The 20,426-nt window shown below is 48.2% G+C and overlaps 1 protein-coding gene across 2 annotated transcripts in view; it reads left to right on the forward strand.

Moving 5' to 3' along the window:
• Nucleotides 1–20,426, forward strand: part of LOC119450923 (pseudouridine-5'-phosphate glycosidase-like) — a 99,137-nt gene that overhangs the window by 15,454 nt on the left and 63,257 nt on the right. For both annotated transcript variants that reach the window (XM_049666347.1, XM_037714389.2), the window contains exon 4: nt 8,047–8,132. In XM_049666347.1, the coding sequence (XP_049522304.1) occupies nt 8,047–8,132 (86 nt within the window). The remainder of the gene's footprint in view (nt 1–8,046; nt 8,133–20,426) is intronic.

Genomic DNA, 20,426 nt, shown 5'->3' on the forward strand with positions numbered 1-20,426 from the left:
CCTCTCCCTCTATCTCCCACTTCCCCTTACCCCAGTGAGGAGTAGCAGGCTAGAGACACGCTCTCCACGCCGACCTCTCCTCCCTTCTCTTCATTGAAATCTACTCGTCCTCCTAACTTGACGTGAAAAAACTGTAGATTATTATCTACCGGCACTTCCGAACTAAAAGTCAAGCCCCTGCCCAGAGAAGGGCTTGACAAGCCCCTGCCCAGAGAAGGGCTTGACATTTTGTTACTCTGTTTCTTCATCCCTATTTGTTGGGCACCAAAAGTTTAAAAATTGAAGACTTTTAACTGACGCTCGTGTCCCCATATGTCTCAATTTGAGCGCTTTCGATTAGTATATGCTATGTATTCACACTTATTTTTTCACAGGACAGCTATGCTAAAATTGGTGAGTGCAAGCACTCTAGTGGCGTCGAAGGTGAAGTAGTTAACATCTTTTATGATATAAAAAATAATTAAATAAAAACGTGTCGTACAGAGATGTGATGAGTAGGGCACCAAACTATAAATAGAGATCTTAATTGAAGAAAACAGCATAGAAACGATGATTTCATGTGGGTGGTGATAGCAGGCGTAGAAAACGGCAACCAAAACTAATCAACCACATCAAATACGCTGCAGTTTAAAGGTCATGGCAATTTTCTTGACAGGGATAAAGGGTTGCAACCCATTATCGAATATGGCGTCACATTGAGTAGTAATGCACTATGCAAGGGAATGACTGCTAAACAAACTGCACAGCGCTGGGTAAAAGCTGTTCCGATCCTGAAACTGATAGTATAAACTGATAGAATATATACTACAGAGAAACAAAAGCTAAACAGTAAGCCAAATTAGCTTGAAAAGCATGATCCCTCACAAATATGAATCTCCTTTCACGTAAAACGATCGATGGTGATCTCGCATTCCTTGCCTTTCTTGTCACAGCTAATGCCTTCTCAGATTTATCTTATGGGTTGGCTGCAGTAATGAATTTTATTGTCGCCTTCACACAGGAAGGGTCAAACCCTTTCGTGCTGCATTGCTGCATGCATGCTTACTGAACTTGTTGCCAACGCAGCGTCCCGGCTACCGCACGTAATTCCGGCCACAGTGCAACAGTGACGCTTCATAAACGATGTCTGTGTCCTGATCCTTAATTTGGCTCGAATAGTTCTTCTTGCACAATGCTTGTCACCGATAGTTCAGTGTGCGACACAGCACCCTAGCCGGCGCGGCTTTTCCTTTCGCCGTCGTTCTCCTGCACTGTTCCCCGTGTTGAAGGGAAAAAAATGGCCCCATAACTGCTTTCTTCGCTGCAAATGACGTCGAAAGACGATAGTCTTCTGTCGCGCCTGATACGTAACACCCTCTCTTCTCCTTCCTCCCACCCCTCACGCTCTTCCGCTCCCCTCTCACTCCTGCCATGATGCATATAATGGAGGTTTTGCTGAATTCAATTCAAATTTCCCGCGTTCGCCCTGCTCTCGCGCCATCTGTTGGGACCTTTTATAACTGTTGGCTTAAAGCCGGCTACAGAGCAGTGGCTTCAATCGGCTTGTTTTTAACGCGTAGCATCTCTTCGACACCATTTCTAACGCGTTCGACACCGTTTCTGACGCGTTGATTTTTCATTTACTAACGTAAAAAAATCAGGGTAGCTTGCACTAGTGGCGCAAGGCTAAAGACACACTGGAGCTGATCGGTTCCTTGCTGGTCCTGGCTATACAAAGTGATGCTAAGTTATACGAAGTAATGCCAAGTGATCCTAGTTATACGAGGTCTATAAGCATTTCCTTGTGGTCCGTGGCATCGGGGAACGCCTCGCGAAGCACTTGCAGTCCGAGCGCACCTAGGGGAAGTGGGGCGAAAGCTATGCACAGTGTACGGGCGGCGCGCAGCAGACGACACGCCGGGATGACGTCACCGCGCATGCGCAGTAGTGCGCAGCTGGTGGGAGCTCAGCCGAGCCGCCGCCAGAGGCGTCTGCGTCAAAGGTGTATGCCTATTTGTGTTTTAGATGCGAAGCTGCTTATGGTCGGGGCTATGTCACTCCCTCCCTCCCTACCTCCGCCGTGCGGCGTCCGCACCCCTACTGCGCATGCGCAGCCTCCTCCCCTTCCTCTCCTTTCCTTGTCTCATCTCTCCTCCCCCTCCTCTTTTGTCCTTGTCTCCTCTCCTCTCGGCATTCCTCCTCTCCTCTCGGACGCTCCTCTCCTCTCCGGATTGCGCAACGAATGGCAACACCTGGGGCTCCGTGTGCGATAAAGCGAAGCAGCTTAGGTTAGACAAGCGACGGTAGGCGCCCCAGAGGCACCGGCAAAAGTCACCAACGCCGCGCGCGTTCGGTGCGAACGCGGGCAAAACGCCGACGGCGTCGACAACAGTTCTGCGCGTTGCTGGTGCTGCTGCATGTCCAAGTTTATACAGCTGATAAAACTACCTTGAGTCGACCCCATGGCTGCTTCGCATACTACTCAGGGTTCCCCTACGGGAAGATGGTGTAATTTTTTGCAATAGCCGGACTTTGCCCGTTCTCAAATGAATAGAATATGGCTGCACGGCGGTCGCTTCTGGCATTGGCTATTCGGAAATGGATTGTATTTATTTACGTATAATACAATTTTTGCGTGGCGGTACAATTTTGTCGAGCTCTTTCAGCACGTACACGATATCACACTGCCATTTTTTTTTTTGTTGAGGATGCGTCTTAGCTGCATTGTTAGCCTTCCTTTGCACGCCGCCCGTTTTCTACCACAATTTTAGACCAGACACCGAAAGATAAGCAAGAAGAAGCGAGCCAATCGCAGACGCTGGCGCTACCCTCCCATCAAGATCTACTTTCACTGCGCTAGCCCGGTCCCACCAGAACCCTCCACACTATGCAGGCTCGTAGCCTCTGGTCAGCAATCGCATAAGAAAACTGTCAGCCCTTCCACTGGGGTGGAGATGGAAGACCAGCGAAGCTGTACTATGTTGGGAATTATGTATTTCCAATCATGACTATTGAGATGTGATGGTGTAATTCGTTATTTGAACTATGAAAGAATGAGAAATATATATGATCCGGTGGTTTTCATTTATGCAGTGGCCACAGGGACCATGGCCTTATGGTCACTACGGTACACCGCTATAGGGTGTACAGCAAAGGTTGGCACGTTATTCATAAACACGTCACCAATGCCACAGGCGTTCTGTGCGAACGCGGGCAAAACGACGCCGCCGTCGAAAACAGTTTGCGCGTTTTTTGTGTGACCGCACACAACCGCTGTCCAAACGCAGGCTACGTGACTGAATGGATAAACGCCGTTGTCGACACTGTTAAGGGAGAGGCGGGCGAGAGCCCAGAAAGAGCCTGCGGCATAGACGGCAGAGGCCGGCAGGGCAGCGCGCATGCGCCGCAGTGGGAGAGCGACGCACTCGCACAGTCTAGGGTGCCTTGATGGCATCCTCGCCCACCGCTCCCCTTCCACTTGGAAGTCGCGTTTTTGCCATATAGTTCAGTCTTGCCTCCATCTTTCTTTTAATAATTGGGTTTTATTTCAAATTACTTTGGGATGCTGCTGCATCCCCTTTTTAATTTTATTATTGGCACTCACGCCTGCTGTACCTATCTGTTGGTGCGGGCTTCTTCATTTTATTTTTAATATTTTAAATGTTTGAGGACACAAATAAGCAGTCACGGACACCGCGAGCGTTCGGCGCTAATTCGCGGAAACGGAGAAGCACGGATGGCGTCGGCAGCACCTCTGCGCGTTGCCCCGTTGGTGCTGCTACAATTTGTTTCTCTCTCTCGCGCGCGCTCTCATTTTCTCTTTCTCTCTCCCGAGCATATCGCGCGACAGACGCGCTCTCTCTCGCTCTCATGTTCTCTTTCTCTCCTGAGCATAGCGCGCGACGCGCGCACTCTCTTGCTCTCATTTTCCTTCTCTCTCCCGAACATAGCGCGCGACGCTCCGCGAGGTGATTGCTAGGCAACGCAGTGGCAGGCAGCATACATTGCGGCCGGCCTAAACAGCTCCGCTGTTAAAACGAGTCGGATGTGTATTCTTAATTAAATGAGCGCTGCGGATCACGGTTATGTACAGTCAACCACAAAAGTTTGCGGACCACGCGAGCGCGTGCCAGACTGCCTATCCGCGCCACCTAGCGGTACGCCACCTAGCGGCGACAGGGGCGCTCTCCCGGATATGAGCCCTCTTGGTACTCGCCTGCCTGTTAATTTTTTATTCCCGTGCATGACATTGTTAGTTCGTTGTGTTGACGCAGAGCGCTGTCTGCGATAAGACCGCCACATATCTGGCTTGATAGCAGTATCGGAGCAATCACTGCAACCTTTGTCGACTGGTGTGCCAGTGGGTAGATAAGTTTCACGAAGCGCTGCGACGATTTTTTTACGCGACGTTTACTGGCGCACTTTGGTTGGCAGCATCTTGGTCCAATGAGTGTTGCTGCTTCTGCGTCTTGAGAGAAAGGGTAGGGAGGTGTTTCACTGTCATCAAAAATAAAGAAAAAGCGGATGCATAGAAAATTTTCTTTCACACATAGGCGCATCTTCGCATCAGTCGCTGAAAACGTAGTAGACTTGCTTCAGGCCACGTGGTGATTGCCTATTTGGAAAGATGCCGCTGCGTGTTCCACTTGACGAAAGAAGGCACATTGTGCGTTTATTTATAGAGGGAATACCTCAGCGCGAAATCTGCCGCCGAACCAACAGGAGCCGGACTGCCGTGAATAGGATTATTCAAGCTTTCCGCGACGATGACAGATTCACAGATATGGAGCGCAGTGGGCGTCCAAGGGCCACGACTGAGGAAGAGGACCGCCTGATTACGGCCGCCATCGTGGCTGATCCTTTTCAAAGTGCAGAGGATATCCGAGAAGCGCTCTCGCTCACGGTATCGTCTGAGACTGTAAGAAGAAGGCTGAGTGAGCTTGGCCTGCAGTCTTTCGTAGCAGCACAGAAGCTCTGCCTCTCAGACAGCCAGCTACAAGAACGACTCATTTTCGCTACAGAAATGAAAGATTGGACAACAGAGAAATGGGGCGATGTCATCTTTAGCGACGAGTCAATTTTTTCCACGCGCTGGGACCAACGGAAGCGGGTTTGGCGTCCACTAAACTGCAGGTGTGTTTACAGTGTATTGGCAGTTAATTCACGAAGCTAATTCTGCATCACAACATGTTTCACGTAAAATGAGCTTTTGGACATTACGAGATTTTTCTGTAGTGGTATTATGTTGAAAACATTAACGATTGTTTCATAGTACTACTTACTCTGAAGCTAATTAAAAGCTGCCAGTGGGTCTTTCAGTACTATCTAATGATGTTTGCACGTTTTCTATTGCAACTATATAGCAGCATTATAAAGTTCATACGCAAGAGGAATCACAACATTTTTAGACGCGCCGCTGGAACCCAATTGTATGCTATTTCTTGCAGATATCTGCCTAATTACACACAGAGTGTTCTATCCAGTGGACGGTGTTCCGTGAGCGTGTGGGGAGCAATCAGCAAAGATGGCCTTGGTCCCCTTGTGCGTCTGGAAGGGCCCTTCACTGCGTCACGGTACTGCGACGTCATCACTAGACACCTCGTTCCGTATGCGCTGGACGGTCCCTTCAGCGGCGGCTGCTATTTTTTTCAACACGACCGCAGCCCGATCCATAAAGCACGTATCGTCCAGTCATTGCTAGAAGAACATGCTGTTTGCCAGCTTGAGTGGCCTCCATGTGGCGCCGACTTGAATCCCATAAAAAATGTCTGGGGCATGTTGAAGAAACGGCTGTCCACACGAGCCAACCGCGGCCGCACGGCCGATACGCTGTGGCAAGCGATCGCACAAGAATGGGAAAGCCTGCGCGGTCGACCGGAGATTACTGAATCTTTGTACGAGTCGATGCCCACACGCATCAATAAGGTGCTAGAAAACGGCGGACATTTCACTTCCTACTAGATCATTGAGAGACCTATGTTTCATGACACTTCTGTAAATGTCTTGTGAATAAATTCATCCCCTTCAGACAGGAATTATGATGCACTGTCTGCAAATGCGTCAAATGCGCATGGCATCATTTCAAGACGCTCACTATTACATTCCAAGAAAGAAGACGAAGCAATGTGCTGTTTTGTGCGAGTTTCAGTAAAAAAAATTAATTAGCGTATAACTCATTATCTAATTATTCTGAAATTCGTCAGCTTCAATGCTTGCATAAAAAGAATCAACTATTAGGCCCGAAACGCATGCACACTTGCTTTTTCGGTTGTATTCGTGTCGACCGGAGAAAAAAAAATACTCTTGACGTTGGTCTTGGAACGCGGCACGTCGAACGATTGTCTAACATGGTAGTGTCTCCAGCAAAGTGATCATCTGCAGCAATACGCAGGACAATGAAGTTAACTGACCGCTAGTTGTCCCATCAGGAAGCGGACACGAATGTGCACACTGAGTTTTAGGTCATTTGAAGAAACACGTGGCGTGGGACGCGCCTCCGAAGTTCGAGTCTCCAAACGAGGATGCCGTGTCGCAAAGGGTTATGAAAAGAGTCATCGCACCCGATTATTTCTTATTTTTCTAAATGTAACCACTATAGCAGCGCGGTGGTTCGGGCTTTGCGCAGCGATACCTGGGCGCAGGCGATCAAATCCCGGCCGCTACTGTCACTTAGCGATGGGGGAGGAACGGAAAAATTCTGCCTACTGACTAAGCATCTGTGTCCCATGGCTGCCTCACCGCTCACTCACGCACTCACGAAAAAAAAAAACAGCGTGGCTACGCGAAAATAGAACTGATAACAGCCGAAGAATACGCTGTCTGATTACTTGTACTGATATCCTGCTCTCAAAATATAAGCAAGTAGCCCTGGCTAACAAAGAGCGCGTCACGTTGAAAGAGATAGGTAGAAAATATTTGCGCACAGTGCGAAAATAGACAGGCCATAGATTTAAGGAGGGATGCGTCTTCAACGTAGCGCTGCTGTCGATCGCTGGTGACGTAGCGGAAGTGTCACGAAGAGGCTCTTGGCCACGCGCTCGCGTGGTCCGCAAACTTTTGTGGTTGACTGTACATATATTTCGCCTCAAATAGGCCGCTGTATAATGTTGACGTGTATGACTCCATGCCAGCAGTACTAGTGGCTTGGTTGCTTTTGGCCGGGTGGCTGAATTGAGTGAATAGAGTGACAGAAAGACGGACAGGCATATGGACTAAGTTTTTCGCGTTTAAGTAGCCCAAGAAAGACTATCGCCTTTTTAAAAATATGCATGGCTCTACTGTCGCAAACACCAGAGGCCAGCGGAGCTGGGGAAAGCCTAGTAAACTAGTGACAAACCACACACTTATTCTAACTTTTGCTTGGTTTTCCGCATGTCCGCTGGTCTCTGGTGTGTGCGATAGCAGAGCCACGCATAGTTTTTTTCCACTGCGAGTAAAAGGAGCGCCGTAGCGAGTGCCCATTAGCACCGTTATTCCCATGTCGTTGCATGTTGTAAAAGTTCCTGAGCACCCGCAACCCAGGATCTTCCAGTCTACTCTGTTTCCTGGCGTTCAGGATTTCTTCGCGATGTTGTGCGTAGTATTGCGATGAATTCAACCGGCCGCGATCACGAGCCTCGGATCTTCATTTCTTCGCCTACGCGAACTCTCGGCTTCCCTCAATATAAACTCGGGATGATCTCTCCTGCGACGCTTGGTTTTAGCTTCCCTAGCTCTCGCTTCAGTCTTTCGGAAGCGACAAGCGTCCAGTTCTGTGGTCGAAACCTGCCGAGCCGCCACCAGAGGTATCGGCTGCAGTCACGGACACCGGGCGCGTTCGGCGCGAACGCGGGGAAACGCGGCCGGTGTCGGCAGCAGCTCTACGCGTACCACTACCACCTGCCTCACCCCTCCTCTCCACCTCGCATCCGCTAGGCTGCGCGATGCTATTTTTATGCTCTGCTTTTACTCTCTCTCAGCTCTCTCTCCCCCCGTTCGGTGAAGCTGCGGACGACGGAATGATCATTATAGCGAGGTTCTAAGAGCTCCACTGTAAAAAACAACATGCTAGCTGTTCTTTTTGTGCAGTACGCAGAAAGAGCTAGAAGCCATCGTTCGAGGTCGTGGTGCTGTGCCAGCCACGGTTGGCGTTCACGGTGGGAGTCTTCATGTGGGTGAGTGCGCGTACACGATTATATTTTTCAGTGTCGTGCTAGAACACAATTGTTCACTATATTAGTTCGTGTAAAAAGCAAGCGCACATTACCAAATGCTCAAGAGTTGGCTCTGAGTTAATAATTAGAAGCCGTACAGCGGACTTGGCGAACCATTCTGACTGCATTATTAGCAGTGGCATGCGTCAGGACATTTCCGGTAGTGGCAAATTGAATTAAGCAAGTTCACTTATTCATTTGTCGTATCAAATAGCGACATTAGGAAGTACTCCACATACTGCGAAAGTGGTCAAACGCTACGCATTGCATGCCCAATGGCCAGAACCATTGTACCTTGCACCGTCTTCGAGGATTACATTCCAGTGTGTTTTCTGGTAGTGTGCTGTACAGAAAAATCGAACTTTCGCCCGAAAGGCGGAGCATTGATTGCGATAGTAAATTATTATACAGCTACACACAGCAACATTAGTACCTTTATCAGCTGTATAAATGGCTGTAGGCAATCTCCTGCTATCTAAATTAGCAAGCACGCGTTGCCATGGGGGCATAGGCAATCAGGAACGCATCTCATTCGATGACCGCGGACACTCGCTGTGAGAACGCTGGCGTGATAAAGAGCTGCCGCAGCGGTGAGTGAATGCCAATTCATGCGGCCTCTGGCTTCAACGTGAACTAGGCGCGCGAAAACACAGATCATTCGAAGCCATCAGTTATCTGTTCGGCTAGCCTTCGAACCCACCCCCCGATTACCTCCCAGATAGGACGCGCTCAGCCGCGGCCAGAGTGGATGCCGAGACGCGCGCTCCTCTGACACCCCCCTACACCTCCTAGCACACGCACATCTCTGCCCCCCCCCCCCCCCCCCCATAGCGCGAGCAAAAAGACGCCGCCGCACGCTGGCATCCTCTATCTCAGCTCATCTTCGCGTGCTTTTCCTCGTGCCCACAGTATACGGCGCGCGGCCGCTATCTTATCGCACTTGTACTTTGTACGGAAACTCACAGGCACGACGGCGACAATGAATGCGCCAACTTGCAAAGAGTGCTCATATAATTGGTATGACAACGAAAAATGGGAGGACGCTTAAGTTGCGCATTTAAGAGTGGAACACGATAGCGTTATCGGGCTCCATTCGCATCACATTTTTCTTTCAGTAGGCGTCACTGCAACACACAACGCGGGAAAGCCAGCTTACAAAGACCAAGCTTACACTGATCCCCTTAAAGACGGTTTCACTTTTAAACAAACATGCATTGCTGGGAAGACATTTTTCCACGAGCCATTTAAGCAGTCTTATATACCTTTTTAACATTTGATTGATTGTTTGCTGTTGCCCCGAGGCGCACGTCCAGAATTTAGAAAGGCTCATTCCCCTAAATGTTACCTAGAACCAAAGTACAGCGAAACACCATCAGAATTGTGGGACTTTAAGCTTCGCCTATAAAAGTGGAACGCGATAGCATTCAAAGATCCCTGGCGGCTTATCAGGCTTGTTTCTCGTATATTCAAATTACAACCCTAGGCTATCACGCCTGTAAAGTGTGGTTAAGTCGTATTTTGCAATTTTTCTGATGGATTTTACTTTGAGAAATTCAATTTTGGTCCACTAACGTCTTGCGCCACGCGGAGGGCCGGGGTGGTTGGGGTGGTTCGGGAGGATGTGTTTCGGCATCATCGTTTCCGCGAGACGCCGATGCTTAACGCCGCCGCCGAAGCCGACGCCGACACCAGATTTTCCGCGACATGGGGCCCTTAACGCTATCGCGTTAAAATGACGCGAGGGCCCTGGAACATTATTTCAATAAGTTAAGATTAACGCGCTGGCAATCAGTAGACAATGCTACTTGAAAATCGTAGCCAAATACTGCAATGCAAGCAAAAGGGAGCCCGAAGTCCCGAAGTCTCACGAAGTCTTTCAATGCCACGTCACTCACCCATCATGTTCTTCCAGGTCAGTTACTATGAGTGCAGTTGTTGCCGCAGCAGTGATGTCTGTCTGTTAGTGGTGTCGTGGCCCCTTCATGTTTTGGAGCATTTCCGAGCGGTTTCAATGCACATGTGGTGTCTTTTGGTTCTTGGAGGCGATATTGAGATGAATCCTGGGCCGATGATGAAGGCCCAAGAAGGGAAGCTTGAAAGTGTGTAAAACACAGTACAGAGGCTTGAGGCCAGCAACAATAACCTACTCTTGAAAGCGTCAACAAAATTTTACAGATTCATCTTTCACTGCAGAATGATTTACAGGCTCTAACTAAACGTGTTGAAGAACTAGAGTAAAAAAGCTCCACTTTCTTTCAAACTGACATTTAAAAAATGCAAGAAAAAATAGACTACCTGGAAAACCACTCACGCCGCTCTAATGTTCTTTTTTACGGTATTAGCGATACTAACAAATCCGAAGCATGGAACGTCTCCGAGCGTCTTGCCCCTGAATGTTGCACTAATGTATCCACCATAGCTAGGGCGCACCGCATAGGCCGTTTTTCACCTGATAAACCACGGCCTATCATTGCTAAACTGTTTCACGAAAAGGAAGTTGAAACAGTCATGGCCAGCGCTTTCAAGCTGAAGAACACGACATTCAGCGTTTCCTGTGACTACTCAGAAGCTGTTCGCGATATATGACATCCGCTGTGGCAGTTCTCTAAAACGGTAAAGATGGTGACCGCGTGCGCCTTAACTTTAAGAAACTTACTATTAACAATGACACGTATTACTGGGACACTGAAGCTGAATGCGCTGTACGTGCTTCTCAGCCTGTTTCAAAACCGTGCAATAGCGACAGCCATTGACACTCTGCAGTCTTTCGCCCAACTACTGGGGCCAATCAGCATTTTTGCTCACGTGTACGACTTAATACGAACATGACTGCTAGTTTTTTGTTTACTAATATCCGAGGTGTAGTGCCCAAAAGCGTGCCCCTTTCCTCGCTAATCTATTCGTGCTCTGCATCGGTCGTCGCACTAACGGAAACGTGGCTAAATGACAGCATTCCCGATCATTCTATCCTTCTCACTGACTCTGAATTTAAGTTGTATCGCTGGGACCCTGAAAACTGCCCAGCTGGGGGTGTTCTTTTGCCTTGGTAAAGACCTTATTGCTATTCCCGTTTTCATTCATGCATATCTCGATTCTACATGGGTGTCTCTGAAGAATGGTGCTACCAACATAATTATTGGTACTGTTTATCGTCCCCATGATATGAATATGTTTACAGTCGAATTTCGCAGAGTATTAGTCGAGATATCATCAAAATTTTCTAATCCAACGCTAGTCATAATTGGTGATTTTAATGTTCCCACTATCGATTGGTCTACCTTATCTGAAGCTGCCTTGGAATCGGAGCCTCGTGCTTTCCTGGACACCTGCCTTGATTTCTCATTGTTTCAATTAATCAGTCTGCCCACACGACGGTCTTCAACCTCGGCTAACATCCTTGACCTAATTTTAACAAACCATTCCAACCTTTGTTCAGTTATTGCAAATCATGATGGTCTTTCCGATCACGCCATTATCACAGGAAAGCTGACCTTTTCATACATTTCAAAAAGCGTTACTAAAAAGCAAATTAGGTGTTACGGTAGAACTAACTACGATCGTATAAACGAGGAATTGTCTACTTTCGCACGAGTGTTTCTCGACGATCATGAAACCCAATCAGTAGATTAAAATTGGAGTTTTTTAAAACTAAATTTGCCGAACTCATAAACAAATTTGTACCCTTCATAACATTTCCATGTACTAACCCACTTCCTAGGTTTATTAATCAGCTTCGGCGACTTAATAACAAAAAGAAACGCCTTTACAGGCAAGCTAATAAACATAAAGAATCGGCTTCCTGGTCCCGGTACAAATTTTGAGACAGTCAGTACCAATCGCTGCTAAAATCAACCCGCCGTAACTTTTTCACCCAGGACCTGCCATCAATGTTAACCAACAACCCAAGAAAGTTTTGGCGCACAATAAACCCTTGTAATCATCCCGACATCGCCCTTTCAAATGCTGCCGGTGACGCGATTCCCAAAGGACGAGTGCGCGCAGGTGCTAAATAATTTCTTTTTGTCAGTGTTTACTCGAGAGCACGTTGCGTCATCGCCAGCTGTAATCCCTTTTTCCGTTAACTCAATGCCTGAAATAGTTATTGACGAAGCCGCCATCTTTTCCTTACTCAGCAAACTTAAAACGACTTCAGCATCTGATCACCTTGGATTCAATAACAAGATACTAAAAAATGTATCTCACGCCATTAATCGCATCTTATCTGCTCTCTTTTCTAAGTGCTTGTCGTCTGGTCTAATGCCTGAAGACTGGCGATTCGCTAAATTAACACCCATCTTTAAATCTGGAGATCGTTCATCCCCACTAAACCAATATCATTAACTAGCACCATTTGCAAACTTCTAGAACATGTATTTCAGTCGCAGGTAATTAACTATCTGGAAGAGCATAACATCATTTTCAAATACCAACACGGCGTTCGAAAGGGCTACTCGTGCGGCACTCAACTTGCCGGGTTCGTTCATGATTAACATTCTTCCGTTGACGCTGGCATACAAACTGACGCAATTTTTCTTAATTTTTTCAAAGCCTTTGACCGCATGCCTCATAACAGGTTGCTAATCAAATTAACACGGTAATATTCATCCGCTTGTACTGGCATGGATTAGAAATTTCCTTTCAAGAAGAATCCAATTCACATCCGTGAATAACAGTTCCTCATCCCTTGGGATAGTGTACTCAGGCGTTCCTCAGGGCAGCGTCCTAGGCCCCTTGTTTTTTTTAATTTTTATTAATGATTTGCCTAACACAGTTTCATCCCAAATCAGGCTCTTCGCGGACGATTGCGTGATCTGTCGCAAAATTTCGCGTAAAGATGACGAACGGACACTCCAGGCTGACCTGTACTGCGTAACCTCTTGGTGCTCTAAATGGTTAATGTGCCTTAATACTTTGAAAACTAAGCTTATGTCCTTCACTAAAGGCCTTAATCGCATTTCCACCTCGTACTCTTTAAATAATACTGCAGTTGAACTTACTACTACTTAGAAATACCTTGGTGTTTACCTTAGTTCAGACTTATCCTGGAATTATCACTTCAACGTCATACTCGCATCTGCTAACCGCTCATTAGGTCTCTTAAAACATAACTTGAAGCATGCTCCATCGCACCTACGTAAACTTGCTTACATCACCCTAATACAGCCTAAAATCGAGTATGCATGTGCCATTGGGGACCCTTACCAAGCTTAGTTAATCAACAACATCGAATCACTTCAAAACCACGCAGTTCGCTTCATCTTTTCAGACTACTCCCGTCATTCTAGTGTCTCAGCATTGAAAATTCGTGCAGAACTGCCAGACTTGTTGCAACGACGCACAGCTTCACGGTTATCACTGTTTCACAAACTTTATCATCACACATTGCTTCATGACGACTTCTTTTCTTCACCAGTTACCATCCTTCCCAGACGTGACCATACTTTCAAAGTGAAGCGTTTTGCGTGTCATGCCTTGAACTATTCACAATCATTCATTCCACGTACAATCGTTGACTCGAACGCAGTGCCATCAAACATAGCTACCGTCATTGATTCTGTTAAATTTCATGAACTAATAATGACGAAAGTTGTGAAGTGAAAATCAAACTACCGCTAGTTTTATTGTATAACTTCGGACACATTGTTCTCTCTTTGTTTGTTGTTGCTTCTTCCATGTGTCTTCGTGTTATTTGGAGCTAATATTATTTTGTGATATTTGTGTTCGCTCATGCATTGTTCTTTCCACGTTTGACTTATCCCACTGTATAACATTTTTTGTTGTATTGAACACCCCCTATGTAATATCCTCCTACACGAGGGCCTTTATAGGGGTATTTTGAATAAATAAATAATTAAATAAATAAATAAATAAATAAATAATAAATAATAAATAAATAAATAAATAAATAAATAAATAAATAAACGATCGCTCGCTTTCTCCTGGGGCTTTCGATGTTACCTGTGTTGGTATCCACCTATGACGTCAAAGACCCATGTGACAGGCCTCAGACGCCAGCAATTTTATTTATTTATTTGTTTATTTTGGAATACTGTTAGCCCTTCCGGACTGTTACAGGTCGGGAAGAGTACATTCAATCAATACAGGGCAGTTCCAGCTCTTCTTCAACAGTCTCTAATGAGCAAGTATTATCAAATACGCGTCGGTCAAGGTTATTCCATTCTATAATTGTTTTAGGCAGGAACGAATATTTATAGACGTCAACTATCGGCACGTAGGACATAACTGCAACTGAAGGGTTAGTACGTGATGACCGTCTACCGGGTGCCCGCAAGTATAAGCCGGTATCCAAATTGAGTGCATTGTGATAGAGCTGGTAAAGATACTTGAGCCTAGATATTTTTCTACACACAGCCAATGTTGGTAGCTCTGCACGTGCAAGAAGTTCTGTTACGGACTGCGTTCTTCTGTAACAGGAAAATACAAACCTCACTGCCATTCTCTGAAGAAGCTGAAGCTTGTTAATGAGATATTTCTCATTTGGATCCCAAATTATACCGGTGCATTCCAGAGTTGGTTGGATCAGGAGTTATTCTCGAGTGAAAGCTGGCTTACCTTAATGCTGCGCGTAGGGTCAGCTTGAGGATTACCACTTGTGCAACGCAGACAAGAAAGGACGAAGCAATAAGCAGGGCCTTGCTATAGTGGCCGCCTCAACTAAGACGAATGCTGTCCTGAGAAAAGAATGAAAAAAGCATGCATTGCACCCTTTATAGCTCCATTATTAATCGGTCATTTTCAAATATTGCTCTGGAAATATACTCGGCTAAAGGCGTCGCACTCCAGTGGATTCCTAATTCTGGTGAAAAGGTGTTGCAAGGCCCCTTTAACTGCATCTTGCAACAGCGAGTGCAATGTGATCTTGTATACAACCGGCACAGTGACGACCAGCTGGTGTGGCGACAGACTAGATTGGTCAGAGCACGTAGGTTTTCACACTAAACAAGCACTGCTGTATTTTCTTTCAAGTATTCCGTTGAACATTAGGGATTCCATTAGAATCTGCTAATTTTATTAAACCTAAATTAAAAGTCCCTGTAAAGCTTTCGGGTGATAGATGATCAGGTGTAAGGCACTGGCAACGATCCGCGACACGATGGTCGAAGGAAAAGAGGGTGCCTCTGAGTATGGCGCGAGGGTGCACGTGGCTGTTAACATACGGGGTCCAAACAATTTGGCTGACTTGTTCGTGGTGGTTGAGGCAACGTCCTGTTTTATTCTGCGACTGAGTTAAGGCAAGCGGTGGAGCGCACAAATGGTGACCCGGACGCGTATTTCCAATTGCTAGTAGATACAGCGCTCGACCGCTGGCGCCACGCTGCGCCGCTCGCGCGTACCATGTTTCTAGCCGCCGCCATTGGAACGGAGGAGGCGTTGACGGAGAAAACGCTGGGCTGGTGGTGACTAGCCTGCTGTTGGGATCGGTAGTATTATAAACGCATCACTGTTTTGATGGGGCCATGGGTTAATTGTCGGAGTCATGAGGGAGGTAGTGGCCGAATACTGCACCAGGGAGGCCAATTCCTGTTCTGGTGAGGGAGTGACTTTGATGAAGCTTAGTGGGCCTGCCTAGTTTGGTTGCACCTGAACTAGTATAGCCCCACTAGCTCTCGGCAATATGTATTTTTTTTGCCAGTGTCAGGCACCACTCCATGCCCGGTAGTGGAATGGACCAGGATTCGAACTTACGCCCTTCAGATTTGAAGTCGGGCTGAGTGAGCTCGACGAAATCTATCCGTATTACAGGACCATGCAGCAGCAACCTTTAATCGCGATCGAAAAATTCTATCTGGATCGAGCTTGATCGGGATCGAAAGTGCCCGCGCTGCATCGGTAATAAAGAACGACGCTGATCAGAGTGAGCCTGATGTCAGATGCATCTGCGTTATGCGGTCGGGCCATGCTTGGCTGTGATAAGTGCATCGCATGGACCTTGCTGCTGCATCTTCTCTGCATTCTGCGGCTCGTTCGCAGTAAAGCAGCTTAATAGCGAATTACAAGTAGCTCCGCGGTAACGCCCAACCAGCGACAACTCCACCACTCAAAGAATATGAAGGCAGACCAAACGCCGACATGGACCGGCCCTTCACACCAGCAGCGCTCCAAGCACCCACCTACAAGCTCACGAGAAACACGAGCCCAGGCAAGGATTTGTAGGTCATCCTACGAATCCAACAAGCAGGATATTCAACAAGCACTTACAACAGCTGCCCCACCAGGCCTGGACAGCTCTCCTCCGGTATTACAAGTGCTGGGACAAAAGAGAGCTGCAGGCCGCATGGAAGCACTCGGAGGTGCTCACGATACCTAAGCCCAACAAGCCCACAACGCTAGAGAACCTCCGACCAATCTCTCTCACTTCGTGCGTTGGTAAGCTGTTTGAGCTTATGGTCCATGACCAACTCACATCGCACCTCGAAGACAATGGGCACTATACAAACACCACGTTTGGCTTCCACCAGCTTCTTTCAACGCAAGGCATCCTTCTCCTAAAGTATGACCTCTGTGACCACCTCAGCAAGAACAACAAGTCGTGCGTCCATGCAATCGACGTGAAGAGCGCATTTCAATTTGTAAGCCACAAAGAAATACTACAAAACCTCGAGGAGACCGGCTGCGGTTCCAAGACTTACGGCTATGTCCGTAACTTCCTGACCGGCCTGACGGCCACGGTGGGGATATGCAACCTACGCAGTAAAGAATTCAAGCTGCCGAACAGCGCCACAAGGCTCCGTCGTGTCGCCCCTCCTATTCAACGTAGCACTCTTCAAGCTCCCCCGGCTTCTCGAAAACATCCCATGCCTGCGTCACGCCTTCTACGCGGATGACATCACGCTCTGGACGCGAGACACGACCACCGGAGAGCAAGAACGTTGTCTCCATGAAGCGGTTGATGTCGTCGAGCACTATTTTGATAGCTGCGGCCTCCAATCCGCACCAGAGAAAAATGGGAGCTACTCGTACTCAAGAGACGCACGAGGGGAAGACTTCGCACCTGCGAAGCGCCAGACCCGTGCGTCACGCCCAACGGGATCCAAATACCGAAGGTCGCCTCACTTCGAGTACTCGGCTTGCACATGCACCGAGATGGACCAGGAGTCACCACGCTCCCACGGCTCCAACACACAATCTCCAAATTCACACACCTCTTAAGGAGGGTAGCCAATCGACGCAGTGGCCTGAAGGAGCAAGACACACTGAGAGTCGTTCAAGCTCTACTGACAAGCAAAATAACGTACGCTACCCGGTACCTCGCTCTCAAGAACTGCGAAGTCGACAAGTTCAATGTCATCATCCGCAAAGCTACGAAGCTCGCCATGGGTCTACCACCCATGGCATCGACCACCCGACTTCTCAAAATGGGTGCTCATAACAGCTGGCAAGAGCTGGTGGAAGTCCAGAAGACCAACCAACTCGAGAGGCTAAAGCTCACGCCGACGGGCAGATCGGTCCTTGCGCGCCTCGGCTATGGAGAACGCTACTTCTCTGACGCGGATCGCAAGGTAAATATACCGCCATGCATAAGGGAATCCCTGAGCAACGCCAAAGTACCGCGTAACATGCATCCCGAGCATCATCGGGAACGCCGGCTCGCTCGATTCGACGCCATCCGAAGACGGCACAAGCACGATGCAGATGCTCGCTACATATATGCGTTGAAATACCCGGGCAAATCCGCCTACGCCCTGAGTGTGGCCACTGTCAGGGTGCGGAACTCGGAAACCGCGGAAGAAGCGACAATCGCCCTCGCCACCACCACGAGCCCGAATGCGGTCGCAGTCTTCACGGACTCCCAGTCCGCAGTACGCAACTACGTGAATGGCCGAATCTCGGTCGAAAAAGTCAAAATTCTGAAGCCAGAACCACTCCGCTCACTTACACCTGCGTCACGTGGTTACCAGGGCACGAGGGAAACGAAGCGGCACGCGCCGCGGCCCACGATCACGTTAACCGGGCCTCTCTCGCCGCCTCGCGGGACCCTCGACCGCCTGATGACGCAGCGGTAGCGGAGACCTTACCCCCCACGTATAACGCCATCCTCGAAAACTACCGACTGGGACTCAGGGTGTACACGCCACCTCACCCAAAACTGACCAACGAGGAAAGCACCTCATTCCGAAGACTACAGAGCAACACGTACACCCATGGCATCCTCATGCATGGCATCGACCCGACACTACACACCTAAAACTGCCCGATCTGCGTCGTGCCAGGCACTCTGGCTCATTTACTACTAGAGCGCCTGTGGCGCCCTGAAGACGCCGTTACCATGCATACATGGACCGAAGACGTGAACCTCCTCGCCGTGACGTCTGAGGCCACCATCTCCACCCCGGTCCTGGAAGACCAACGACGTGTTGTCGCCAGAGCCCGGGATGCTATCGCGGCCAGAGGATTCCTGGGATGAGGAACCCTCCCACCTAGAGTGATCCAAAGCTGCAACGCTCGGGAACACAGTCTCGAAAGTTAAAGTTTATTTCATCATCATCAAGTAGTGTGCCGTGGGGTGTGGTTGGAGACACCAGACGTGATTTTTCACAAGTTCTCCAACTAAGAACGGTTATAAAAATGCGCCTAGCGTCGGTTGCTATGGGTCGCCATCGAAGCATAAAAACGGTAAATGCCGGTAGTGACCCATGCATGCAACTCTGTTTAAACGATGCCGGAATGCAAAGGTTTGCCGGCAGCGCAACCATGGACTCTTCCCTGATATGATAGACACCATTCCCAGCATGCCCACATGAAACGACACGGCCCCGCTAATTCATGCGTTTCTATTGTCATAAAAGCCGATGCACATACAGCGTTTCTGCCAACGTCGTCTGGCGTAGCGTCATTAAGCGTCATTCGCCATTACGCACAGCACGGAGGCAAGCCATCAATTAAGCTGAAGGCTTACAAGATCTTGGCACCAGCGTTTCTACCGGCGTCGGCTGGCGTCGCTCAGCTTTTCTCGGCGTCTACGAAACATGCCGTCATGGTTGAAGCCGGTGTTTCTAGAGCGTTCGAAATGGCGTAAATTAGAGCTGTCACAGCTCTCTATTCCATTAGAAGACAGGGCGCTGAGGGTTCGCCGATACGTGCAGAGCCTATCGCCCGCGTCGTGCAGGAAGCTGTGAAACAATGGGAAATGACAAAAAAAGAAAAAAATGCAGATCCAACACGGATGTTCGAATGTATGTAAGGTGAAGGTTTAGTGAAGTTAATGAAATGCAATGCAACTAGCGGTGATGTGTACAAATAATTCTGTACAGATTGTAATCTGCAATGTTTATCCGCAACAAAGGCCAAAACTTCAACGTAATACAATTTTTTTATGCACTACACCACCCGGAACCTATGTTGCAATGTAAACCGAGAACTGAGAAATGTAAACACAAAACCAGGCGGATGCACAGCGGGAGAGGCTGACGCGCATGTTGTAACCGATGCGGAGCTCGAGTAGAGTGGTTAAATTACACTTTACAACTAGCAGCGATGGGTACAATTTCGTGATGACAGTGTTATGCACATAAAAAAGCCCACCTCAAGCAACATTTAGGGATTCTGTACCTCTTGTGACGCAGTTGAATATGCCTATTCTGGAGGATTGACCAATAACCCAGTCCTACATGCTGAACGGGTAAATCTATAAAAATAAAGTGGTGCAAAGAATCCTATCAGCATAACTCCCCATTTTATTAACAGATTGGTATGCATTAGAGATGTCTGTGCGCCGACATTATATGTCCAGGTTTTACGCATTCAGTCAGTAAAGAACTTTATTGAGGTCCTGAGGAGTTTTAAGCTGTTGGATATTCCACGCGGAGAGCTCCTCCGGCCGAAACCGTAGGCGACGCCCAAGTCGGGACGGGAACGTGGTGACAATCCGCCACTTCTTGGGCCCTCTGGACGGCCTTGAGTTGGAGTTTGAGGTCCGGGCTTTTGAGGGCTTCTTCCCATTCAGGCTCACTGGAGAGAGGGCACTTTGGTAACGCGGTACATTGCCATAGCATGTGCGAGAGTGAGCAATAAAATTCTGGGCAGTCGGGCAATTTGCCGGGATGTCATAACAAGTTGTAGTGACTTAGTAGGCCGCGTGACTGATACGAGTCCGTTTGTAGCATTCGAAACGCGGCCGCCAGCGCGTATTCGAGTTTGGTGCGCGGGAGCGGGTGTTTGAGTCTGCCTTTTCGATAGTGTGAGGTGACTTCTTGGTAAGAGAGTAGCGTGTCAATAAACTGAATGTCCAGCCCC

The sequence above is a fragment of the Dermacentor silvarum genome, chromosome 4 (assembly GCF_013339745.2).
Source record: "Dermacentor silvarum isolate Dsil-2018 chromosome 4, BIME_Dsil_1.4, whole genome shotgun sequence".
Lineage (NCBI taxonomy): Eukaryota > Metazoa > Arthropoda > Arachnida > Ixodida > Ixodidae > Dermacentor > Dermacentor silvarum.